This window comes from Choloepus didactylus, chromosome 8, assembly GCF_015220235.1.
Source record: "Choloepus didactylus isolate mChoDid1 chromosome 8, mChoDid1.pri, whole genome shotgun sequence".
NCBI classification, from domain to species: Eukaryota; Metazoa; Chordata; class Mammalia; order Pilosa; family Megalonychidae; genus Choloepus; species Choloepus didactylus.
Genome location: NC_051314.1, coordinates 120,310,599 through 120,336,890, shown reverse-complemented (window position 1 = coordinate 120,336,890; position 26,292 = coordinate 120,310,599). Strand labels below are relative to the sequence as shown.

Sequence of the window (26,292 nt, the reverse complement as noted above, 5' to 3'; positions counted from 1 at the left end):
AATAAATAGTATTGTGATAGTAATCCATTCAAAAGTCTACGGTTAAAAAAGAGAGGAACACAACGGCTGAGAGAGGGAGGGAAGGCGTTTTGAAAGGGACCTAAAGGGCGCTGGTCAACAACAAGAGCCCACCTGCACTCAATTCCACAAGCCACTCGCTTATATCCATCCCTAACTATTTTCACTACATTTCCGCAAGGCCCCTCCAGCCACACCTGCCAGTGCGAACTCCAGTAAACCTGCAGGCGGCGCGCGAACATGCCGGAACCAAAACTACATTTCCCAGCACCTCGCGCGCCGCCGACCCACTTCCGGAGCCTGCGGACAAGATGGCAGCGTCCGAGGAGCACGATTCTCCGACGGAAGCTCTCCAGCCGGTGGTGGAGGAGGAGGAAACTAAAACATTCAAAGATTTGGTGAGAATGGATGATGACGGCTTGCTTTTGTACAACTGGCGCCAGGCTCAGTCAGGGCCCGGTTGTCTTAGATCCCGGCAGTGGTGTAGAAAAGCAGCTGGTGGCCTAGCTTAGGTTTTCCCCAGAATTTCAGAGGCTCGGATTGCGGACGCCTTCCTTCAGAGCGGGAAGTAGAAGAGCGGCCGGACCCTGAGAGCCCCCTTTTGCCCTTTTCTGCATTTTAGTGTGGTGATGTTTGTGTTTTCTCCAGGAAGTTATATTTGTGGCGAATCGGCCTTTTTGTAGCTTGGGTTTTGGAGTCAGATTAACTAGCTTTGAATTCTGATACAGCCACGTTACAAGTAACGTTACGTCTCTGCCTTGATTTCCGCCTCTGTAAATTGGGTATAAGTGTTTAACTTACATAATTTTTGTGAAAACTAAATGAAATAATACATATAAAGCCCTTGGCTTTGTCCCTGGTAAGCAGAAAGTGATTGGTAAGTCTTGAGCCGCTGTGTCATAGTATTCTACTCATAGTTAAATAGCATGCTTTGAGGAGGCGCACAATAAATACCTTTTGAATCAATGTGAAAAGGATGTACATGTCATCACCAAGGTAGCCCTAACAAAGTCATTTAAATAGGAAGGAGGGAGTGTGTTGTTTCTTGCTAAGATGTATTTTTTTTTCCTAAGGGTGTGACAGATGTGTTGTGTGAGGCCTGTGATCAGTTGGGATGGACAAAACCCACGAAGATCCAGATTGAAGCTATTCCCTTGGCCTTACAAGGTAGGTTGATATTAACTATGTGGCCTAGTACAGAATCAGTGGGAAGTTATGCTCAATTAAATACTTAATACCTCTGAGAGCTATTGCTTGCATAGTTCTAATGAAATAAAAATATGGTCACTAAAGATACAAACTGTGTGGCTGATTGGCTTTTGTAAAAGTCGGTCATACTCCAGTTTCACTCAGTTTGCTTACTTTCTATCTGAAGGGATCTGTCTGCCACTTATGTCCATTTTAAGGAAGCACAGGGTTTAAATGTACTAACAAGAAACTTGTTAGAAATTATGAGTGCACGTTTACATAAGGGTACGTGGAACATATATTAGTGTCTAGAGGAGTTGAGAGTTTTCTGTTTGCAGCATGTTTATCAAGTTTGCAGGATAGTTAAAGTGCTGATTGATGAATAGTGGTACTAAAACTTAACAAAATGAGCTTTAATAGTAGAGATAAAGTCCTGGTCTTAGACTCCCAAACTGTCAACTTTACTGTATTAGTGTGGGTAGTAAAAGAGAAGACTCAGCAGTGTTTGTTAACTGAAATTCCTTAAGATCCTTGGAGACAGTGAATGTAATCTTAGCTTCAGTATTCTCTAAGAGGAAGGTGATATTTTGGGGGCCCTTATCATTTTGAGAATCAAATGAAAGTAAAAGATTCCCTAGGAAAAAATCCACAAATATGTCTACACATAAAGTTTTGCATATAATTTCGGAGTTGCCAACTGCCCCTGAATTCCTCTCTGAGTCCCAGGTTAAGAACTCCAGGGCTAGCTCTTCAGAGAGAATAGTGCTTTGCATTGGTTAGGATACACCTAGAATACAATGCTTAGGTCTGGGGACCACAGTTTTCAGGAACCAACTGAGGGCCAATGGATGTGGTATAGGATCAAGAATAGTCACTAATAGTTAAAGGAACTGAGTGCATTAGGTTTGGAGAAGAGAGAGTGAGAGGGTAGATTATGATAATTGACTTTAATGACTGGTTGTGTGGAAAAGTAATTAGATTTGTTCTGGGTAATTGTTTGCTTCTTCCATAAATAGTTACTGGGTATTTAATGTAAACATAAGGTATTGGGGGTTAAGGTCTGCCCTCTCTAAGAACTTACAGTCTCATAAGGAGATCATTATAAATTTATTATAAGGTGAAAAGGGATGTAAGAAAATTACAGTCAAAGTGCTGAGAGAGTAGGAGAGATTACTTCTAATTGGAGTAGACTGGAGAAGATTTACTTCATTTTATTTTTTTTGGCCAGGAATGTTGGGAAGACATTTGAGCTGAATCTTGAAGACTGAATAGGATTTAGACATTCAAGTATGATGGAAGGGGAGATCCTACTAGGGATAGGGAACAGCATGAAAAAAAGCCAAGGAATATGGAAAACATGGAGCATTTATGGAGACCTGCAAGTACTTAACATAGAATGTTGAAAAAGTTTATTAAGATGAGGGACTTAGGCTGAGTAAAGGAATTTTGTTTCTGCCATAGGCAGAAACAAAATTGGAATATTTTTTAGCAGAGGAATGAAGTCTTTAGAGTTGTACTCTTGGAAGATTAGTCTGATAGCTGTGTAAGATCATTTAGAGATGAAAAACTGGAGACAGGGAGGCCAATTTAAGAGGTCATTGCCATTTATTTTGGTAATGAGTAATGGGAAGGGTGGTGGTGGTCACAATGAAAAAGGGAAAAGAATAGAAAAAGAGTCAACATGATTTTGCAACCAGTTAGGTAAATGGAAAGCTAAAGGTGAGGAAATCTAAGATTAGTGCAAGTTTTCTAGCTTTTGTGTTTAGGATGTATTACTGGTGCACCACTGATATAAAAAGGGAACACAGGAGGAAAAGTAATTTCAAGAAGATGAGTATAATTGAATATAGTTGATTTCAGCTATCAGTGGGATTGAGTTGGAATCTAGGGATTGGAACTTGATTGAGAGGTCAGAACTGGACATAGAAATACAGACACCATATCCAAAGATTGAGTATAGCTGAAGGTGTGGAAATGGGTAAAGTTACCAAATGAGGGAAGAGGCCAAGAGCTGACAGAGAAGAGAAACAGGAGGCCCATTGGAGGGTTGGAAATCGTGTGAGTACCTGGGAAGGAAGAGGTAATGAACACTTTCAGAAGTTTAGGAGGTTAAGGACCATATGAAGGCCATTGGAGGGAAAGAAGTATCAGCTGTGCCAGAGTTGCTTTCAGATAGCAAATGAAGAATTGGTGCCTTTTGACTTTTCTCTGTTTGCCCTACAGAAGTGGCGAAAGGAATCAAAATTAGGTTGTGGTAGTAATTCTAAAATTAGTCCAGTGTTTTTAGTCAAAAGTGTATTTGGTGCAGAGAAAAATAGGAGTCAATGAAGATTACTGGCAACTGAGTAACATGATTGAAATGATCACCAAGAAAAATGTCTTTTATTTTGGAGCGGGGGGCACGTTGGCTCATTCAAGAATGGTTTACCAATGCTTCACTTGAGCCTATAGATTCTAGAGCTAAGCACATAATTCAGATAACTGTTTTTTTTTGTTTTCTTCTATTAAGTTAACTTTTTAAAATTGAGTACTAATGATGGTTTCAGTTTCTATGAAGTTACTACCCCTGGGCATGTCGATTGTTCTTAAACCTGTAACAATCCTGAAATGTAGGAAGGCTTATTTTATTTGTGAGAGGAGTGAGGCTCAGAGGGTTAAGGAACATGGCCAGAGACATGCAACTAATTATTGTCGGACATATGATTGCGGTATAGATTCTTTGGCTCAAAAAAAACTGTTCTTGACCCCTATACCAGAGAGGGTTGAGAGCACATTCTTTTTGTTGGTTTTAAAATTTGACTTCTTTGCCATCTGTTTCTTGTATTAACTTTATTTCCATTCTAGAGATTACTCACAATCCTTTAGGAATTTCAGGCAGCTTATTGAATGGTTGCATATACCAAGTACTTGTATTAGATGTTGGCAGTGTGGCAAGTGAATGTCAAAATTTAATTTGCTCTCGTGGAGCTCATGCATTCTAGTGGATTTGACACAGATAGGAACACTAGAAAGGCTTATGGGATTTGAGAGTAAGAAATGGGGTTGCTCTGTGGGGATCATAAACGAACTGAAAGCACAGCAAACCTGAGCTGTTGGCAGTGGACATTGTGCACTGCCACATGAATTGAGTTCCTTAAGCTTCTTTTATTTTCCTAAATCTTTCATATGTACTCCTTTCTTTTGAAAAATTTTAAATTTCCCTTGACAAAAAAAGGATAGATCCTTGCTTTTTTTTTTTTTAGGGTTCTGTGTAACTTTTTTTAAAATAAGATTTATTCACACATGATACAATCATCCAAAATGTACAATCAATTGATCACGTTACCATCGTATAGTTGTTCATTGATCACCCCGATCTATTTTTTTAACATTTTCCTTGTACCAGAAAAAGTGATAGTAAGAATAAAAAAAAATAATGAAAAAAAGAACACCCAAATCATCCCTTCCTATTTTTCCTTTAGTTTTTTGTCCCCATTTTCCTACTCATCCATCCATACACTGGATAAAAGGAGTGCGATCCGCAAGGTTTTCCAGATCACCCTGTCACTCCTTGTAAGCTACATTGTCATACAATTGTCTTTAAGAATCAAGGCCACTGGGTTGGGGTTTGATAGTTTCAGGTATTTACTGCTAGCTATTCCAATTCATTAGAACCTAAAAAGGGTTATCTATATTGTGCGTAAGAGTGCCCCCCAGAGTGACCTCTCGGCTCCTTTTGCAATCTCTCAGCCACTAAAACTTATTTCATTTCATTTCACATCCCCCTTCTGGTCAAGAAGATGTTCTCCATCCCACGATTCCGGGTCTACATTCCTCCCTGGGAGTCATATTTCATGTTGCCAGGGAGATTTACTCCCCTGGGTGTCAGATCCCACATAGGGGGAGGGCAGTGATTTCACCTGCCAAGTTGGCTTAGCTAGAGAGAGAGGCCCACATCTGAGCAACAAAGAGGCATTCGGGAGGAGACTCTTAGGCACAATTATAAGCAGGCCTAGCCTCTCCTTTGCAGTAACACTCTTCCCAAGGGAAAGACCCGTGATAGAGGTCTCAGCCCATGAAACCACCAGTCCCCAGTGTTTGTGAGCACTTCTCAAGCTTTTTTTTTTTTTTTTTAATTCTTGAAGTCATGATGTGGTACACAGGGAAGGCAGATTTCCCAAGGAGGTGGGGAATAAAAGGCTTTGGAAATCATTGGCTCACATTGATCTTTATTTTATTTCTTTAATCGGTAGATGCTGTTGCAATTCATTGTCATCTACCCTGCAACCAAGGGGAACATTAACATTGTTATAGGTAGAAATTTTATCCTTGGGTTGATATTTTTCCTATAACCTTTATAAAATCAGCCCATTGTGTGGTCTGACTTCCAGTTCAAGTCTGTGCAGATGCTTTTGTATGGAAAACACTGATGTTAATGGACAGAATCTAAAGGGTAGAATTCACTAGAATATACTATTGTATACTATACTATTAGCATGGCAAATTTTAGTTTCAGTGATTACTAAAAGATAGATATTGAAAGTCCTATCCTACTTGATCAGTGACATTGAGCACAACTCATCACTTGCCTTACTTGAAGCTCTCTTAACTTGCAAGACAGTACTTTCTTCTGCTTTTCTAGCAGCTCTTTCTCAGTTTTTTTTCTGCTGCTTTTCCCTTTGCCTTACAATGTTGATTCTCTCCTCTCTTGAAGTTACTCTAAAACACTTCCTGAGTTATCTCATTCAATCCTGAAGCTTTTAACAATATCTACATTGAGGATTCTCAGCTAGTGTGCATCACAATCACCTGAGGAACTTTTTTAAAAAAAAAATATTTCTAGGCTACTATATCTGTACTTTTTGCCCCCACTTTTCTCATGCGCTCCAAACAAGTGTGTCCAACTGGTTTTTAGATATTTCTCTCTGAGCTTAAACCAGAGTCATTATTTTCCTCACTAGAATATTTTTTCTATAGCCCCTATCTCAATGGCTTTTGGGTCTCCCACACTAGAAACCTGTGTGTTAACCCACATTACTTTCTAAATCTCCCTTGTTTCTATCCTCACTTCCATGCCCCCATTATAACTTCCCTGACTTATATCCAGTATCCTAACTGAGCTCTTGTTTTCCCCATTCTGGTCATTTAGGTAATTTTAGACTGCAAGGAACCGAGTCATGATCAGGTTACCTCAGGAAAAAGAGGTTTCTCACAGGGTTGTCTTCCAGGTAAGGAAACCTTTCAGCAGTTATACACTTATGGACAGTGTGAGCAACAGTGGAGGTTGTTACCATTGGACATTGTTCCCGTGCACAGCCTCTGTGGCCTCAGCCAGCCTGTAGGTGGAGGACTCTGCTTGGCAGTTAATTTTCAAGTCTTACCAGTATGGCTAGAGTGGTGATAATAAACCATGGTGAGCTATTCTTAAGGAATTACTTATGGCATTCTTCCCTCAGAAGGAGCAGTGTAAGTGGCATGCACTGTTAAGCTCCTTGACTCTCTCTTATGCCTTCAAGCCTAGAGTTTTATCTTCTTACAGAATATTATTGAGTATGATATTCCCGGCTTAAATCCTCTCTCACAGAAAAAAAGATCATTACTTTTTAGTGTGGCTTATGAGTTTCCTTCCTAGTCTTATTCTTTTCTCTCTTCCCCCTTGCGCTTCTTTGTTCTAGCCACTTTGCACTTCTCACTTCTCCTAAGCATGCTATGTTGTTTAAAGCTGCCACCCTTCTTCCTCATACAGGAATGCCCTTCCTTCCCTTCTTTCTTATGTCTAGATTTACCTTACTCATCACCTCTGTTAGCCTTTCCTGACTTCTGGCAGTAAGTTACTCCTTCCTTTGTGCTTCCATGATATTTTGTAGGGGATTATATAAAAGCCCTTCTCACATTATAATGTATTTGTCTATCTCACCACTTTTTTTTTTTTTTTTTTTCCACCACTTTTTTTTAAAAACATATATTCTTTATTAGTGAAGTTGTACGTTTACAGAAAAATCATGCATAAAATACAGACTCCCCAAGTACACTCCCCAGACACACTAATTTCCCTATTTTTAAATTTTATTTTATTAAATTCAGTTTTATTGAAATACATTCGCACACCATACAATCATCCATGGTATACAATCCACTGTCCACAGTATGATAACATAGTTATGCGTTCATCACCACAGTCTATCTCTGAACATTTTCCTTACATCAGAAAGAACCAGAACAAGAATAAAAAATAAAAGTGAAAAAAGAACACCCAAATCATCCCCCCATCTCACCCCATTTGTCCTTTAGTTTTTCTCCCCATTTTTCTACTCATCCATACACTAGATAAAGGGGGTGTGATCCACAAGGTCTTCACAATCACCCCTTGTAATCTATGTTATTATATAATTGTCTTCAGGAGTTCAGACTGCTGGGTTGGAGTTTGGTAGTTTCAGGTATTTACTTCTAGCTATTCCAATGCATTAAAGCCTAAGAGGTGTTATTTATATAGTGCATAAGAATGTCCACCAGAGTGACCTCTTGACTCCATTTGAAATGTCTCAGCCACTGAAACTATTTCGTCTCATTTTGCATCCCCCTTTTGGTCAAGAAGATGCTCTCAGTCCCATGATGCCGGGTCCACATTCATCCCCGGGAGTCATATTCTGCATTGCCAGGGAGATTTACACCCCTGGGAGTCGGGTCCCACGTAGAGGGGAGGGCAGTGAGTTCATCTGTCGAGATGGCTCAGTTAGAGAGAGAGAGGGCCACATCTGAGCAACAAAGAGGTACTCGGGGAGACTCTTAGGCACAACTACATGCAAGTTTAGACTCTCCTTTGCGGTAACGAGCTTCATAAGGGCAAGTCCCATGCTCGAGGGCTCAGCACATCAAACCGCCAGTCCCAATGTTTGTGACAACATCAACACCAGTCCAGGTGAAGATGTCCAACACATCCGCACCTTCCCCCAGATCCTCGGGGCTGGGGAGGGGGAAGCTGTAAATATATTTTTTATTATCTGCCCAAATTAATCTGGGATGTGTCACTATTTCACTCCAGCCTATACTAACCTACCATATCTCACTTCCTATTCAAAGTTCCATGCAATTGTGGTGGTTGAACAAATTGACTATAGAGTTGTACCGTTTAGAAAATTTAGATCCTGTACCAAATAGGTATCTCTTCCCTTGGTCTCATATGGAAGTTGAAGTTTTAAAACACAATCAGTTTCAGCCTTTACCCTTTGGCCTGGTTTGCCCTGGTCTTAACCAGACCTGCTTCATTCATATCACTAATTGAAGTCTGGGCTCTTTTTCAGCTTTTTTTTTTTTTTTTTTTTTTGACAGTGGCTGTATGCACTAACACTGACATTCATATCTGCTGAGCTCTAGCTCTGAGTTTCAGGTGTCTCAGAGATATGCATTGTTCCAGAGACCAGTCAGGTTATATGCTAGGGGATCAGCAGCTCAAAGTTTAGAGATAGGCATTACAATTCAGGGATAGAGTTAACTGCGCTAAGAGCTTACAATCTAGGGACTATTGCTATTATTATGTCCATGTTAGGCTATGTTCTAAGATTCAATTCTGAGTTTACACATTGTAGTTAGTCCATACTGGTGAGACATCATCCCTCTCACCATGTTTTCTCCAACACTTTTACTCCTATATATATATATTTTCCTACAATTTTATAGAGTTATATTCACATACTATACATTTATCCACAGTGTACAATCACTTGTTCATGGTATCATCATAAAGTTGTACATTTATCACCACAATCAGCACTTGAACATGTTGATTACTACAAGAAAAATTGTGTTTTTTTTTTAGCAATAAGAAAAAAATGGTAAAAAGAAAAATAACATGTCATACAATACAATATACTAGTAAGGACAGCAAATAACACCACTACCAAGAATCCCATATTCCTCCCCTATATCCGCCTCTCATATACGTTTAGCATTGGCATATTGCCTTTGTTACATTTAATGGAGGTATATTACAATGTTACTGTTGACCATAGACTCCAGTTTGCTTTATGTTTTTTCCTGAATACCATCCCCTTAATTTCCCTATTTTTAACACCTTGAGTTAATATTGTATTTTACTTATAGCTGAAGAAGCAATATTATTATAATTGTACTGTTGACTATAGTCCATGGTTTACATTAGGGTTCACTGTGTTTGACAGTCCCTATGTTGTTTTTTGAAAAAAATATTATTCTAATAACATAGATATGACCTAAAATTTCTCCTTTTAACCAAATTGAAATATGATTTAGTGCTGTTAATTACATTCACAATGTTGTGTTGCCATTACCTCCCATCCGTTTCCAAAACTTTTCCATCAACTCAGATAGAAACTCTGTACCCTAACTCCGTATTCCCTCCCCCACCCCTGTCCCTTAACCTATATTCTAGTTTCTGACTCTATAAAATAGCTTATTCTAATTATTTCATATCACTGAAATCTGTGTCTGGCTTATTTCACTCAACATGATGTCGTCAGGGTTCATCCATGTTGTCACATTACCAGGACTTCATTCCTTTTTACATCTGAATAATATTCCATTGTATGTAAATATCATTTATTTATCTAGTCATCTCTTGATGGACATTTGGGTTGCTTCTATCTTTTGGCAATTGTAAATAATGCCGCTATGAACATTGGTGTGCAAATATCTTTTTGAGCCCCTCCTTTCAATTCTTTTGGATATATACCTTGAAGTGGAATTGCCGGGTAATATGGTAATTCTATACTTAACTTCTGAGGAACCAACAAACTGTTTTCCACAGGAGCTGCATTATTTTACATTCCCATCAACAATGAATGAATGTTCCTATTTCTTCACATCCTCTCCAATACTTGTTATTTTCCATTGTGTAATAGTAGGCATTCTCGTGGGTATGGAGTTGTATCTCGTTGTGGTTTTGATTTGCATTTCCCTAATAACTAATGATGTTGAGTATCTTTTCATGTACTTTTTTTTAAAAATGCAATTCTATTGAGATATATTCACACAGCATAGAAACCTTCCAAAGTATACAATCACTCGTTCACAGTATCATTACTCCAGAAAAGAAGTAAAAAAAAAAGAAAACCCTAATCCTCCCATGCTCCTTATTTCTCTGCATTATTGACCCATAGCATTGGTGTTGTACATTAGTTACTGTTGATGAAAGAGTATTAAAATATTACTGTTAACTATAGTCCATAGTTTGCAATAGGTACATTTTTTTCCTTGTATTAACTCCTTATAATAGTGTAGTGCATCTGTTTTAGTCCATGAAAGAACTGTTTTATGTTTGTACAAGTAGTTACAGACATTGTCCACCACAGGATTTCACTGTATTATGCACTCCCATGTTTTAACCTCCAGCTTTTCCTTCTGGTGACATACATGACTAAACTTCCCCTTTCCACCACCCTCACACACCATTCAGCCCTGTTAATTATTCTCACAATGTGCTACCATCACCTCTGTCCATTTCCAAGTGTTCTAGTTCACCCTAGTTAAACGTTCTGTACATATTAAGCAGCCACTCCCCATTCTTTAGCCTCATTCTATATCCTGGTAACCTATGTTCTATATTTCATCTCCATGACTTTGCATATTATAGTTAGTTCATATCAGTGAGATCATAAAATGTTTGTCCTTTTGTGTCTGACTTGTTTCACTTAACATAATGTCCTCAAGATTCATCCATGTTGTCTCATGCTTCAGGACTTTATTCCTTCTTATTGCTAAATTACATTCCATTGTATATATATACCACATTTTGTTTATCCATTCATCTGTTGATGGATACTTGGGTTTTTTCCATCTTTTGCCAATTGTGAATAATGCTGCTATGAACATTGTTGTGCAAGTGTCTATTCACGTCCCTGCTTTCAGATCTTCCGAGTATATCTCGAGTAGTGGGATTGCTGGGTCATAAGGCAACTCTATACTTAGCTTCCTCAGGAACCGCCAAACTGTCCTGCACAGTGTCTGTACCATTTTACATTCTCACCAGCAGTGAAAAAGTGTTCCAGTTTCTCCACATCCTCTCCAACATTTGTAGTTGCCTTTTGTTTAATAGCAGCCATTCTAGTGGGTTCACGTGAGATAATATCTTGTGGTTTTGATTTGCATTTCCCTAATAGCTAGTGAAGTTGAGCATCTTTTCACATGCCTCTTAGCCATCTGTTTTTCCTCTTTGGAGAAATGTCTATTTATATCCTTTGCCCATTTTTTAAATTGTCTTTTTATTGTTGACTTGTAGGATTTGTTTATATATACTGGATATGTGGTTTCTAGATATTTTCTCCCATTGAGGCCGTTGCCTTTTCACCCTTTTGACAAAATCCTTTGAAGCACTGAAGTTTTCAATTTTGAGGAGTTCCCATTTATCTATTCTTTTTTCGTTGCTTGTACTTTGAATGTAAAGTCTAAGAAACTACCACCTTTCACAAGATCTTGAAGATGTTTCCCTACATCTAGGGAATTTTATGGTACTGTCTCTTATATTTAGGTCTTTGATCCATTTTGAGTTAATTTTTCTATAGGGTGTGAGATAGGTGTCCTCTTTCAGTTGTTGGTTATGGATATCTAGTTCTCCCAACACTATTTATTGAAGAGGCTTCTGTTCCAGTTGAGTATGGCTTGGGAGCCTTATCAGATATCAGTCAGGAAGCATGATACTTCCCACTTCATTCTTCTTTTTCAAGATGTTTTCGGCAATTTGAGGCCCCTTACCTTTCCAAATAAAATTGATAATTAGCTTCTTCATTTCTCCAAAGTAGTCTTGGAATTTTGATTGGTATTGCATTAAATCTGTAGGGTAGAATTCACATATTAATGACATTTAGCCTTCCAATCCATGAATGTGGAACGTTTTTCATTTATTCAGGTCTTCTATTATTTCTTTTAGCAATGTTTTGTAATTTTCTGTATAGAAGTCTTTCATGTCCTTGGTTAGGTTATTCTTTTAGGTGCTATTGTAAATGGAATTTAGCAATGTTTTGTAATTTTCTGTATAGAAGTCTTTAATGTCCTTGGTTAGGTTATTCTTTTAGGTGCTATTGTAAATGGAATTTTTTCTTGATTGCCTCCTTGGATAGCTCATTACCAGTGTATAGAAACATCATTTTTTTTTCATTCATTTTATGGAGATTCACATACCATGCAGTCATACAAAGTGTACATTCAGTTGTTCACAGTAACATTATATAGTTGTGCATTCATCACCAAAATCAATTTTTGAACATTTTCATTACCACACACACACAAATAGTAAGAATAAAAATTAAAGTGAAAAAGAACAATTAAAGTAAAAAGGAACACTGGGTGTTTTTTTGTGTTTTTTTTTTTGCCCCCATTTTTCTACTCATTCATCCATACACTGGACAAAGGGGAGTTGTGGTCCATATGGCTTTCCCAATCACATTGTCACCCCTCATAAGCTACATTTTTATACAATCGTCTTCAAGATTCATGGGTTCTGGGTTGTAGTTTGATAGTTTCAGGTATTTACTGCTAGGTATTCCAATTCATTAGAACCTAAAAAGGGTTGTCTATATCGTGTGTAAGAGTGCCCACCAGAGTGACGTCAGCTCCTTTTAGAATCTCTCAGCCACTGAAACTTATTTCATTTCCTTTCACATCCCCCTGTTGGTCAAGAAGATGTTCTCCGTCCCACGATGCTGGGTCTAGATTCCTCCCCAGGAGTTGTGTTCCTCATTGCCAGGGAGATTCACTGCCCTGGGGAAACACCATTGATTTTTTACATATTATTTTGTATCCCACCACTTTGCTGAACTCACTTATTAACTCAAGTAGCTTTGCTGTCATTCTTTCTAGATTTTCCAAATGCAGGATCATGTAATCTGTATCTCCAGTTTTATTTCTTCCCAATTTGGATTCCTTTTAATTCTTTTTCTTGCCTAATTGCTCTAGCTAAAAATTCTAGCACAACGTTGGATAGCAGTGGTGATAGTGGGCATCCTTGTCTTGTTCCTGATCTTAGCGAGAAAGCTTTCAGTCTCTCACCGTTGAGTATGATGTTAGCTGTGGATTTTTCATATATGCCCTTTATCATGTTGAGGATGTTTACTTCAATTCCTACCTTTGAAGTGTTTTTATCATGAATGGATGCTGAATTTTGTCACGTGCCTTTGCTTTGTGAGTTGAGATGATCATGTGGTTTTTCCCTTTTAATTTGTTAACATGGTTTATTCCATTAATTGATTTTCTTGTGTTGAACCAGCCTTGCATATCCGGGATAAAACCCACTTGGTCATGGTATATAATTCTTTTAACGTGCCGTTGGATTCTGTTGGCAAGTATTTTGTTGAGGATTTTTACATCTCTGTTCATTAGAGAGATTGGTCTGAAGTTTTCTTTTCTTGTAGTATCTTTATCTGGCTTTGATACTAGGGTAATGTTGGCTTCATAGAATGAGTTAGGTAGTGTTCCTTCAATTTTTTGGAAGAATTTTGAGCAGGAATGGTATTAATTCTTTTGGAATGCTGGGTAAAACTTGCCTGTGAAGTCTTCTGGTCCTGAGCTTTTCTTTGTTGGTAGGTTTTTGATGACTGATTTGATCTCTTTACTTATGATTGGTTTGTTGAGGTCTTCTGTTCTTTTCGAGGCAGTGTAGGTTGTTCATTTGTTCATAGGAAGTTGTTCATTTCATCTAAGTTCTCTAGCTTGTTGGCATACAGTTGTTCATAGTAACCGCTTATGATCTTTCTTATTTCTTTGGGATCTGTGGTAATGCCCCCCTTCTTGTTTCTGATTTTATTTATTTGCAGCTTCTTTCTTTTTGTCTTTATCAGTATAGCTAAGGGTTTGTTGATTTTATTGATCTTCTCGAAGAACCAACTTCTGGTTTTATTGATTCTATTTTTTAATTCTCATTTCATTAATTTCTGCTCTGATCTTTGTTATTTCTTTCCGTCTACTTGCTTTGGGTTTAGTTTGCTGTTCTTTCTCCAGTTTCTTCAGTTTTCAGTTAGGGCATTGGTTTTAGCGCTTTCCTTTTTTTTAATATAGGTGTTCAGGGCTATAAATTTCCCTCTAAGTACTGCTTTCACTGCCTCCCATAAGTTTTGATACATTGTGTTCTCGTTTTTCATTCGTCTCGATATTTACTGATTTCTTATTGTTTAAGAGTGTGTTGTTTATCTTCCATATATTTGTGTATATTCCAGTTCTCCATTTGTTACTGATTTCCAGCTTCATTCCATTGTGATCAGAGAAAGTACTTTGTATAATTTCAATCTTTTAAAATTTATTAAGACATGTTTTGTGCACCAGCATATGGTCTATCCTTGAGAATGTTCCATGGGCACTTGAGAAGAATGTGTTTCCTGCTGTTTTGGGATGCAGGGTTCTGTATATGTCTGTTAGGTCTAGTTCATTTATCGTATTATTTAGGTTCTCTCTTTCTTTATTGATCATTTGTTTAGTTGTTCTATGTATTGGAGGGAGTGGTGTGTTGAAGTCTCCCACTATTATGGTAGAGTTGTCTATTACTCCCTTCAGTTTTGCCAGTGTTTGCTTCATGTACTTTGGGGTACCTTGATTAGGAGCATAGATATTTATGATTGTTATTTCTTCTTGTTGAGTTGCCCCTTTTATTACGGTGTAGTGTCCTTCTTTATCTCTTATAACATTTTTGCATTTAATGTCTATTTTGTCTGATATTAGTATAGCTACCTCTGTTTTCTTTTGGTTACTACTTGTGTGAAATATCTTTTTCCCTCTTTTTATTTTCAACCTTTTGCATCTTTGGGTCTAATATGAGGCTCTTGTAACAGCATATAGAGGGATCATATATTTTAATCCATTCTGTCAATTTGTGTCTTTTGATTGGGGAGTTTAATCCATTAACCTTCAAAGTAACTGCTGTAAAGGCAGTTCTTGATTCAACCGTCTTATCCGTTGGTTTTAATTTGTCAGATCTGTTTTTTTTTTCTCTCTCTCTCTCTCTCCTTTTATCCTTTAAGTTACCCTTACTAATATTCTTCAGTTCTGTACCCTTCTCCAGACCTCACTGTCCTCTTTTCTTTTCATCCAGAAGGACTCCCTTTAGTAGTTCTCTTATGGCCAGTCTCTTAGTAACTTAACTCTCTCAGCTTCTGTTTATCTGTGAATATTTTAAATTCTTCCTTATTTATGAAGGATAGCTTTGCTTGATAGAGCATTCTTGGCTGGCAATTTTTCTCTTTCAGCCACCATTCTTATTGGTGTGAAATAACTCGTTGTGGTTTTGATTTGTGTTTCCCTAGTAGCTAATGAAAATGAGTATCTATTTAAGTGCTTTTTAGCCATTTGTATTTCCTCTTTGGAAAAATGTTCAAATCTGTTCCGGCTTGCTAATGCTGCCAGAATGCAAAATACCAGAAATGAATTGGCTTTTATAAAGGGGGTTTATTTGGTTACAAAGTTACAGTCTTAAGGCCGTACAGTGTCCAAGGTAAGGCATCAAAATCATGGGAGATAGGTCATTGGCATCCAGAAAACCTCTTAGCTGGGAAGGCATTTGGCAGGTGTCTGCTTGCTCCCAGGTTCCATTTCAAAATGGCATTTTCCAAAGTGTTGCTCTTGGGGCGTTTTGTTCTCTCTTAGCTGCAGCTCCTTTTCAAGATGTCACTCTCAGCCGCTCTGAGGTCCTTCTGTCTGTGAACTCCTTTATACGTGGCCCATGAGGGCTTTGCCAGTCCAGAGGCCAAAGAAGACACTGGGCATTGTCTGATGCATGAACTTTTATTCAGGGCTTACCAACAGGGTGAGAAGTCATGAAGAGCTCATGACGGCTTTCTAAGGCTGGGCGGGCACCGCATTCGCAGGGGAGTTGACCGCGCAATTAAAAAAAGACGGCAAGCCAGTTATAAGAGTTTGAGACAGAGACATTTCTAAGGGTGCAAGCGTGGGAAAAGAGTTTTGACGGGGGTGGGGGGTGGGGGGTGGTGATCAATAGATAACCACAACATTTGGGAGCCAGGAAGCAGGTAGACTAGATTAACATTTGACAGCCGGAGGTTTGAGGTACATTTACATCCTGCTCTTTTGTGAGACCAAGAGTTTCTCACCTTCTGCTTACTTCCCATTTCACGTTTTAAAGTTATATTTTAAGGTTAATTTACCCTTTTCCTCTTTACTGCCTTACAAAGATTATAGGTTAAATATTAGCTGCCTACGTCACGCAGACTGCTGTGCACCGAGATCTGCAGACCTGTTTTGCTCAGGCCATGGGCTGCCATAATACGACTCCAGTGATTCAATTAACACCCACCCTGAATGGACGGGGCAGCACCTCCGTGGAAATTGTCCAATCAAACGTTTCACTCGCAGTTGATTGAGTCACAGTTCCATGGAAACAATAAAAGAATTCCAGTCTAATCAACACTGATACATTTGCCCCCACAAGATTGCATCAAAGAACATGGCGTTTTGGGGGACGTAATACATCCAAACTGGCACAATATCTTTTGCCCATTTTATAATTGGGTTGTTTGTCCTTTTATTGTTGAGTTGTAGGACTTCTTTTATATACTGGATATCAAACCCTTATCAGATATATGGTTCCCAAATATTCTCTCCCATTGAGTTGTTTCCTCTTCACCTTTTTGACAAAGTCCTTTGAAGCATAGAAGTGTTCAGTCTTGAGGAGTTCCCGTTCATCTATTTTTTCTTTCGTTGCTTGTGCTTTGGGTATAATGAGGTCTAAGAAGCTACCTCCTATCACTAGGTCTTGAAGATGTTTCCCTATATTTTCTTCTATGATTTTTGGTGAGACATTTTATAGTCTGTGTCCCTTGTGGGAGGTGAGGGATCCAAGCTGCTGCCTCTGGGACCTTCCTGAGCTGGGTGGGACAAGTGTGGGAAGGGGAGAGGACCGGCTGGTCCGGTACGAATGTTTCCTACCTGATATTTTTCTCTTTCTTCGATTTAGTGTTTGTGGGATCCTTCTTCATTCTATACCTTCCTTCAGAGTTCTGAACAGGTGACAGTTGTCCTTTTTTTTTTTTTCCTCAATCTCTAGGGAGAGGTTTTCAGTAGCTGTTTACATCACCATGTTTATGACATCACTTACTACTGGGTTTTGAGCTTACCTAGGATAGAGACCATATCTTTTCTGTTTATTCAGTCTTCATTCACCAAATATTTATTCTGTGCCCAGCATTATGTCATAGTAGACAATGTGAAAATAGTTCAAAGAAAATTTTTTTGAATTTAGATGTTTTCTTTTTCTTCTAGGTCGTGATATCATTGGGCTGGCAGAAACTGGCTCTGGAAAAACGGGGGCCTTTGCTTTGCCCATTCTAAATGCTCTGCTGGAGACACCCCAGCGTTTGTTTGCCCTGGTTCTCACCCCGACTCGTGAGTTGGCCTTTCAGATCTCTGAGCAATTTGAAGCCCTGGGGTCCTCTATTGGAGTACAAAGTGGTAAGTGTCTGAGAGGAAAGGAATCTTAAGAGTTGAGAATGTGTGTAAAAGGTGCTTGAAAGAAAGTATTCTTAGCATAAGTTCATTGAAGTAAAGAGCTGATTTGGTATCCTAGTTTTGGGAGAAGTTTTAATTCTAAGGGAGAGGCAAATTTAAGTAAAAACCTAGCACTGACTTTAAAAGATGTTTAATGGATTATGGAAGAAAAATTAAGGATCTCTTTTCTATGTTCTTTTTATTTCTGTAGCTGTAATTGTAGGTGGAATTGATTCAATGTCCCAATCTCTGGCCCTGGCAAAAAAACCACATATAGTAATAGGTGAGTATTGACTAAGGTAAAAGATTCTGGCAGTAATGAATTGGAGAAAATCTGCCAAAGTTGGTTGTAAATTATTTGTGTGTAAAGACTTTGAGGGAAGGATTTTTGTAACCTTGTTTAATTTTTAAATTTTCTTTCTTTTTTGTATGGGGTAACTTTCTTAAACATTGTCCTTTTTCCTCACCCTTTCTTGTAGCGACTCCTGGTAGATTGATTGACCACTTGGAAAATACAAAAGGTTTCAACTTAAGAGCTCTGAAATACTTGGTCATGGATGAAGCAGATCGAATATTGAATATGGATTTTGAGACAGAGGTGAGTTTTCATTTTCTTTCCTCTTAGAGCATCTCAAGTGCCCTAACTTCGGTTTCAAACTTCGGTTCATTGTACACCTGCTTTTTATAGTGCACTGCATTAATTTTAATTTGAGATCCCTGCAGCTCTTTTTTTTAATTCATTTTATTGAGATATATTCACATACCATGCAGTCATACAAAACAAATCGTACATTCGATTGTTCACAGTACCATTACATAGTTGTGCATTTATCCCCCAAATCAATCCCTGACACCTTCATTACCACACACACAAAATTAACAAGAATAATAATTAAAGTGAAAAAGGGCAATTAAAGTAAAAAAAGAACACTGGGTGCCTTTGTTTGTTTGTTTTTTTCCTTCCCCCTTTTTTCTACTCTTCCATCCATAAACTAGACAAAAGGGAGTATGGTCCGTATAGCTTTCCCAATCACATTGTCATCCCTCATAAGCTACATTTTTATACAGCTGTCTTCAAGATTCATGGGTTCTGGGTTGTAGTTTGATAGTTTCAGGTATCTACCGCCAGCTACCTCAATTCATTAGAACCTAAAAAGGGTTGTCTATATTGTGCGTAAGAGTGCCCACCAGAGTGACCTCTCGACTCCTTTTGGAATCTCTCTGCCACTGAAGCTTATTTCATTTCCTTTCACTTCCTCCTTTTGGTCAAGTAGATGTTCTCCATCCCACGATGCCGGGTCTACATTCCTCCCCGGGAGTCATATTCCATGTTGCCAGGGAGATTCACTCCCCTGGGTGTCAGATCCCACGTAGAGGGGAGGGCAGTGATTTCACCTGCCAAGTTGGCTTAGCTAGAGAGAGAGGGCCACATCTGAGCAACAAAGAGGCATTTGGGAGGAGGCTCTTAGGCACAATTATAGGGAGGCCTAGCCTCTCCTTTGCAGCAACAGTCTTCCTAAGGGCAAGTCCTGTGGTAGAGGGCTCAACCCATAAAACTACCAGTCCCCTATGTCTGTGCCCTGCTGCCTTTTTTGCTCTTGGTGCTCGTTACATTGTCAGTGCTTCACAGAATGGTCTGACAAGACTTCTACACTACATGAGAAATATCAAAATCAGATTTTCTTTTCCTTAATTTGATTTAGGCCTCTTCTACGCACTTTGAAATATCTTTATTTTCTTTGATGACTCATTCATCATAGCCATTTAGTTCATTTACATCATTTAGTTGATTAATACTAATTCTTGACTTTTCTTTTGTAAAGACTCTAATCTAATCCAAACTGTTCTTTTCTCTGAATGGCATTATTTTTTTGAGAGTGTCTGGTATGATATAAAATAGTAAATATTCCGCAAAGTTTATCAGAGTTGTTGAATTGAGCTTTTGAGTTCCCAAGTCCCCACAATGAAGTGTTTAACATTTGTTTTTCTCTAATTCCTTTGTGCAAGAGGAGTTGCAGATGTCAATATATAAACGTTATATTGGTATCCTTTTCTCCTCTTTGTACTTTAGGTTGACAAGATCCTGAAAGTGATTCCCCGGGATCGGAAAACATTTCTCTTCTCTGCTACCATGACCAAGAAGGTGACCTTTGCTACGACTTCTGTTTTCTTTTTTATAAGAATTGATAAGTAACAGCAATAACAATAATACATAAAAATGGGAAGCACTTAGGAATCAGTGTACTATTCTAGGTATTCTTTCTTTAGGTGCAAAAGCTTCAGCGAGCAGCTCTGAAGAATCCTGTGAAATGTGCTGTTTCTTCAAAATACCAGACAGTTGAGAAATTACAGCAATATTATCTTTTTATTCCCTCTAAATTCAAGGTAAAGTATTTACTTTGATCATTCCTGCCTCTCCCTCCCCTTCCTCCAAGGCATCTAAAAATGTGTCAACTTTTGATTAGCTAAGAGCTGTGGTGCAGACTGGAGTCTGTTCTGTTTGTTTTAGAGTCCATGTTGTGCTTATGTTTATCACTAAGACAAACATTCTGGGAATTCACAACATACTAAACCACCATAATGAAGTCATTATGTAATGATCTAATTCCTCCCCAATACATCCCTGAGGCAGTCTTTCCTTTATCTGATTATTATGTGGCTTACAGTTTTCTTTTAAGAAAGGGACCCTAGTTTTGTACTTTGATTTAAAGCTTTTCCTGATGGCTGAGTACGTATCTCTTTGTACCTGGCTTCGGGCTGTATGTGGAATGCATGTTTCACAGAGATAATAATGCCAATAAAGAAATGCAAAGCTGGCAGCTGGGGATCAGGATAATTGAGAACCAACTATAGGCTTAGTCTTTTACTTAGTTTATATGCTGAGGTCACCAACCCTTTTTTCTAGTTTCAATTACATTTATTGTTTTGGGTTTGTAACTTAGGATACCTACCTGGTTTATATTCTAAATGAATTGGCTGGAAACTCCTTTATGATATTCTGCAGCACCTGTAACAATACTCAGAGAACAGCTTTGCTACTCCGAAATCTTGGATTCACTGCCATCCCCCTTCATGGACAGATGAGCCAGGTGAGGATTCTTCGGCATCATTAACCATGAACTCGTGGTATGAGAAAGATAACACTTATCACAGTAGATTTGCACAGCAAGGACACATGGCATTAATACCTGTTTCTATAATTATTCTAATTTTAAGGGCTTCAAAGTGTTGCTCTGGGTAAATGGAAACTTATTTCCTCCTTTCAGAGTACCAAGAGGCTCAGGTTAGAATATTCTGTAGATAATTGACTGGTTTGGGAGCTAGTGAGTTGATTTATTCAGCTCTGGTGTTAATAGTGATTCTCTGTCTCTAAAGACTTTTTATAAATTATATTCCAGTAATCTTTTTATCATGTGTTTAACAGTCCCTGTTTCAGGTTACTATTTTCTAGTCTTAGACTTAAATATTTTTTGTTGCTTCCATGTTTTTTTTGGACCGGTGAAGCCCTATTCTAGACTTAAAGGGGGAAAAATCCCTTTGAAAATTTCTTTCTCTTGCCTCTTATATGTAATGTGTCTGTGATGTGTCTATTTGGTGTGGCACAGTCTTGGATTCCAACATTTCTTAGTTTTCCAAGATTAAAATTCTTCTCATTTCTTCTTTTCATCATATCAGAGCAAGCGTCTAGGATCCCTCAATAAGTTCAAGGCAAAGGCTCGTTCTATTCTTCTTGCAACTGATGTTGCAAGCCGAGGTTTGGACATTCCTCATGTGGATGTAGTTATCAACTTTGACATTCCTACCCATTCCAAGGTGAGTCCTGTTGCTGACTTGACTTTCTAGCCAAAAAACATTTCTTTCTTTCTTTCTTTTTTTTAATTCAGTTTTACTGAGATATATTCACATACCATACAGTCATCCATGGTATCCAATCAGCTGTTCACAGTACCATCATATAGTTGTGCATTCATTACCCCAATCTATTTTTGAACATTTTCCTTACACCAGAAAGAATAAAAATAAGAACAAAAAATAAAAGTAGAAAAGAACACCCAGATCACCCCCCCATCCCACCCTAATTTTCATTTAGTTTTTGTCCCCATTTTTCTACTCATCCATCAATACTCTGGGTAATGGGAGTGTGATCCACAAGGTTTTCACCATCACACTGTTACCCCTTGTAAGCTATATTGTTATACAATCGTCTTCAGGAGTCAAGGCTACTGGGTTGGAGTTTGATAGTTTCAGGTATTTACTTCTAGCTATTCCAATACATTAAAACCTAAAAAGGGATATCTGTATAGTGCACAAGAATGCCCACCAGGTTGACCTCTCGACTCCATTTGAAATCTTTCAGCCATTGAAACATTATTTTGCAAAACATATTTCTTAATGGACTGTTTTCTGTCTTTCCTTAGTTACAACCTAGTTTCTTTGCATCTGCTTAAGTTAAATATCCAAAAAATAGAACTGCTGTTGATTTATTAATTCTCATGATTTTGCACACGCCTGTTTTATGCAACGTTAATGTGAATGAAGGTAGGCAAGGAGAATTAGAAGCTCACAGTCAGAAGGGATAGGTGTAACCTACGTTGGTCTCTGTCAGTCCCATTTCTTTAGAAATGACAGCATATGGTTCTTAGTGAATCTTAAGTTTTCTTGAACATTTGGGAGCTGGATAAGTCTTTGTTGTGGGGGCTGTTCTGTGCATTGTAGGGTGTTTAGCAGCATTACCCACTAATGGCAATATCATTCTATATCCTTCCAGTCGAGACAACTGGAAATATCACCAGGCATTGCCACATATCCCCTTCCCCTGGAGAGACAAAATCACACACCCCCTCCCCCCCGTTTGAAAACAATTGGTGTATCTCTTGGTTTTTTATTTAACTGCTGTAGACAAGGTGCTGTGTAATTTGATTTTACAATAATGTGTGAACTTGGGCATGTATTTCTATTGCTGTTGTCTAGATGAAAAGCAAGGTTCAAAGAAGTTATGTGACTTGCAGACAGTTGTATAACTGGTAGGTGGTAAAATCAGAGCTGTAACCCAGATCTGACTTTAGATCTGGTGGCCATTTATCTGTGTATCGTGTTGCCTAGAAACATGTAGCTATCCTTGTAGATTTGTTTTTCTACAAAAGAAAGGAAATTGGGTCAGTTGTGTGCAGTGAGGAGGATAAAAAGTTGTAATAGGTTTATCTCAACAAGTTGCCCACTTTCCCCTGTGTTCCACTATTAGTCCATTTTGTCTCCAAAGTTTGAGGTAAGACTTATATACATAGTTTATTACTTATTTTCTGTATAACTCCAATTGATTTACCTTTTTTGTTTTAGGATTACATTCATCGAGTAGGTAGAACAGCTCGAGCTGGGCGCTCTGGAAAGGCTATTACCTTTGTCACACAGTAAGTAAATCAACTCTAGAGGCAGAACAATGTTGAGACAAAAGCAGAACTTTGGAGTCAGACTGATTTGGAACTTGGCTCTACCATTGATTATAGCAGTCACTTAACCTCCCAGATCTGATTTTCATCATTTATGAATGGAAATACTAGGAAATAATACCAACCTATCTAACAGGGTTTTGGTGAAGACTGAGATACTACGTAAATGAGTTAGGATTGTGTCTGGCATGTAGAAGCATAAAAAAATGGTAGCTATTCTTTCTTTCAGGTGCTAAAGCCAGAGAGTAATTACCTGTCAAGTATTAGAATAACTATTTCTGATGTTTTAGAAAATAAATTTTTATATACTCAAGATTTTCTGTGAGTAAAGAATGCATTGGGTAAGAAATGAAGTGCTGATACATGCTACTACATGGATGGCCCTTGAAGACACCATATTGAATGAACTAAGCCAGAGAAAAAAAGATAAATGTTATATGATTTCTCTTATACAAAATACTTAGAATAAACAAATTCATAGAGATGCAAAGCAGAATAAAGGCTACCAAGGTGGGGGAGGGGGGAGATGGGGACTTATTGCTTAATGGGTATTGAATTTTGGTTGGGGATGATGAAACTATTCTGGAAATAGATAGTGGTGAAAGTTACACAATATTGTCGGTGTACTTAATGTCACAGAATTGTCCACTTTAAAATGGTTAAAGTGATTATGATGTATATTTTACCAAAAAAAAAAAAAAGAATGATGGATGATTTTCTAGTTGGTCATTCACAAAAGACCAACTGTATTTAACCGGTATTTAGGAAGGGAATAATAGGTTCAATATTAAATATAAAACTGTGGCTGCTATGGCATCTTATCATATAATATCATATAATTTGGGAATGGAGACACATTTGCATTGTCAGCCAACTAAAGCCACGTCAATTTTCTTTCCTCAGATACGATGTGGAACTCTTTCAGCGCATAGAACACTTAATAGGGAAGAAACTGCCTGTCTTTCCAACACAGGATGAAGAGGTTATGATGCTGACAGAACGTGTAACTGAAGCCCAAAGATTTGCCCGAATGGTATGCAACTTTCTTTCTTACAAGTGTCTATGCAAATGATACTAAGCTGCAGGAGCCTGGATATTATTGTATTCCAAATTTAAGATGAGGAAAAGGAGGCATAGAAATGTTAGGTAATTTGCTTTAGCCCATTATAGGTAGATGGTTGAACCAGAGTTAGGACTCATACCATCTGAGCAGTTTACTTAACCTCTCAGTATCAGATCTTCTCCTGTAAATTTGGAATAATGAATACTTGCCTTGAATATGAGTACCAGATAAGCTAATATAGACTGTATAGTTACTAGTAATAGTAGTAATGGTAATAAAAGTAATAGTAGTAGTTGTGGTGAGAAGAGTGTAAAGGAAAATCCTCAGAAGTGCTGTCTGCTACCTGGAGTTCTAGTTTTAGGGATGGAAAAATTTTTGCCTATGGAGTACTTTTCAAGTAGCTGAGGTGTGGATTTATTATTGTTTTTCTTCCCACATGGAATTCTTCATTTGGTATTTTTGCTTATAAAAATACTACATGTGCATTGGGAAAAAATTTCAGAAAATACAGAAAGGATTAAAGTAGTAAATGAAAATAGCCTATAAACTACTCCCCAGAGAGAATTATTGCTAACATTTGACTAATTTTATTTCTTTAACCATAATTAGATTATAATAATTTTTCTATTTTAACAAATAAGATACATGTGATCATTTCTTAATAGCTACAACAAAGTATTCCGTCTTGTATATGTAACGTGATTTACATTGGTAGCTGTTTGTTTTCCAATTTCTTGCTATTTTATCCAGTACTGTGTTGAAAATCCTAGTATGTATAGCTTTGAATACTTGTAGAATTCTTGGGCTAAGGAGTATGTGGTTAAAATTGAATTTATACAGAATGCCAAATTGCTCACTACCACCCCCTTCCAAAAATGGAGCAGTTTGCATAGCCAATGACAATATATGTGAATTTCCCACATCTTAGCCAATACTAGATATTACCATTCTCTTCACTCTTTGCCAATCTGTCAGGTGACAATGATAATTTATTGTTTAAGTTTCCTGTCTTTGACTACTAATGAGGTTAACATCTATTTATATTTGAAATTGAATCCTGTTCCTTTGCTAATGGCAGGTAATAGGGTGCTACTCAGTGTTTGTCTTAAGGAGGGGAAACTAAACTGTTTCATCCACAATAAAAGTAATTCATTTTCAATCCTTGCCTTTCTATTTTCTTGTAGGAGTTAAGGGAGCATGGAGAAAAGAAGAAACGTGTCAGAGAGGATGCTGGGGACAATGATGATACAGAAGGTGCTATTGGTGTCAGGAACAAGGTGGTTGGAGGAAAAATGAAAAAACGGAAAGGCCGTTAATCACTTTAGTAAAGACTTGAGTTTTACTTTCTGTTCTATAAAGGAGGATTGAAGGGAAAAAAAAATGAAACCTTCTCCAACAGAGTTTCTCAGACTGAAATCTGTCAGAATTATGTCCAGAATCTGCTCAGCTAATTCAGTACTAATTTCCTATTCTGTGTGTTGGAGTGTCATTACTGCAGGATGTCTTTTCACTGGCTGATGTTCAGACTGTTAATGCTCTTCAACCTTGATTCCTTGCTCATGATGTGAGTAGGACATATTCTTCTTTCACTTCACATAGACATTTTGCCTTTTTTTAGCTGCAAGTCGAGGACTAGGTTGATGAAGCACATAACCTATAATTGTAAAGGAAAGAATCTTCTGTACTTATGAGATAGTGATATTTAAGCCATTGCAACTTGTGCTTTATTTGAACTAACATGGAATAATAAATTGAAATATTATTTTTATCAGATTCAAACTCCCTGAGGACCTTGGTGTTAACGGACTTTATAGATGTAAAAAAGTTCTTGCTAATAGGTAATAAACTACAGTGGCAGTTACATGGCAGATTCATTGATTGTACTTACTTTACGATAAACATTATTTATAACTTTAAGCAATCAAGAAGCAAGATGGTGGATGACTTTGAAAGGGAAGTCCTACTTAAAAGGAGGGAGGTTATTTTTTTTTCCTTGGGGATGGAGCAAAGTCCATCAGAAAGAATCAAAGGTCTTTCTTATAGATTTCTACATTAGATCCCTAGATTCACTTCCCCATGCCTGGGGATGAGCATGTGGTTAGGAAGACTGGTTTCTTATGTAGACTCATCTTCCGATGA

General features: G+C 37.9%; 1 protein-coding gene across 2 annotated transcripts; it reads left to right on the top strand.

Moving 5' to 3' along the window:
• The first annotated feature begins 311 nt into the window (after positions 1–311).
• Positions 312–26,021, top strand: DDX47 (DEAD-box helicase 47). Of its 2 annotated transcripts, XM_037847790.1 has the most exons (13): positions 312–416; positions 1,092–1,185; positions 6,335–6,413; positions 17,419–17,607; positions 17,855–17,926; positions 18,123–18,241; positions 19,715–19,786; positions 19,912–20,028; positions 20,586–20,732; positions 21,319–21,456; positions 22,981–23,051; positions 23,994–24,123; positions 25,338–26,021. In XM_037847790.1, the coding sequence occupies exons 2-13, from the start codon at positions 1,102–1,104 to the stop codon at positions 25,467–25,469; spliced, it is 1,350 nt and encodes a 449-aa protein (XP_037703718.1). In that variant the 5' UTR covers positions 312–416; positions 1,092–1,101; the 3' UTR covers positions 25,470–26,021. The 2 variants fall into 2 exon arrangements, with proteins under 2 accessions (XP_037703718.1, XP_037703717.1); XM_037847789.1 differs by lacking the exon at positions 6,335–6,413 and having other exon boundaries at positions 318–416.
• Positions 26,022–26,292: the final 271 nt, after the last annotated feature.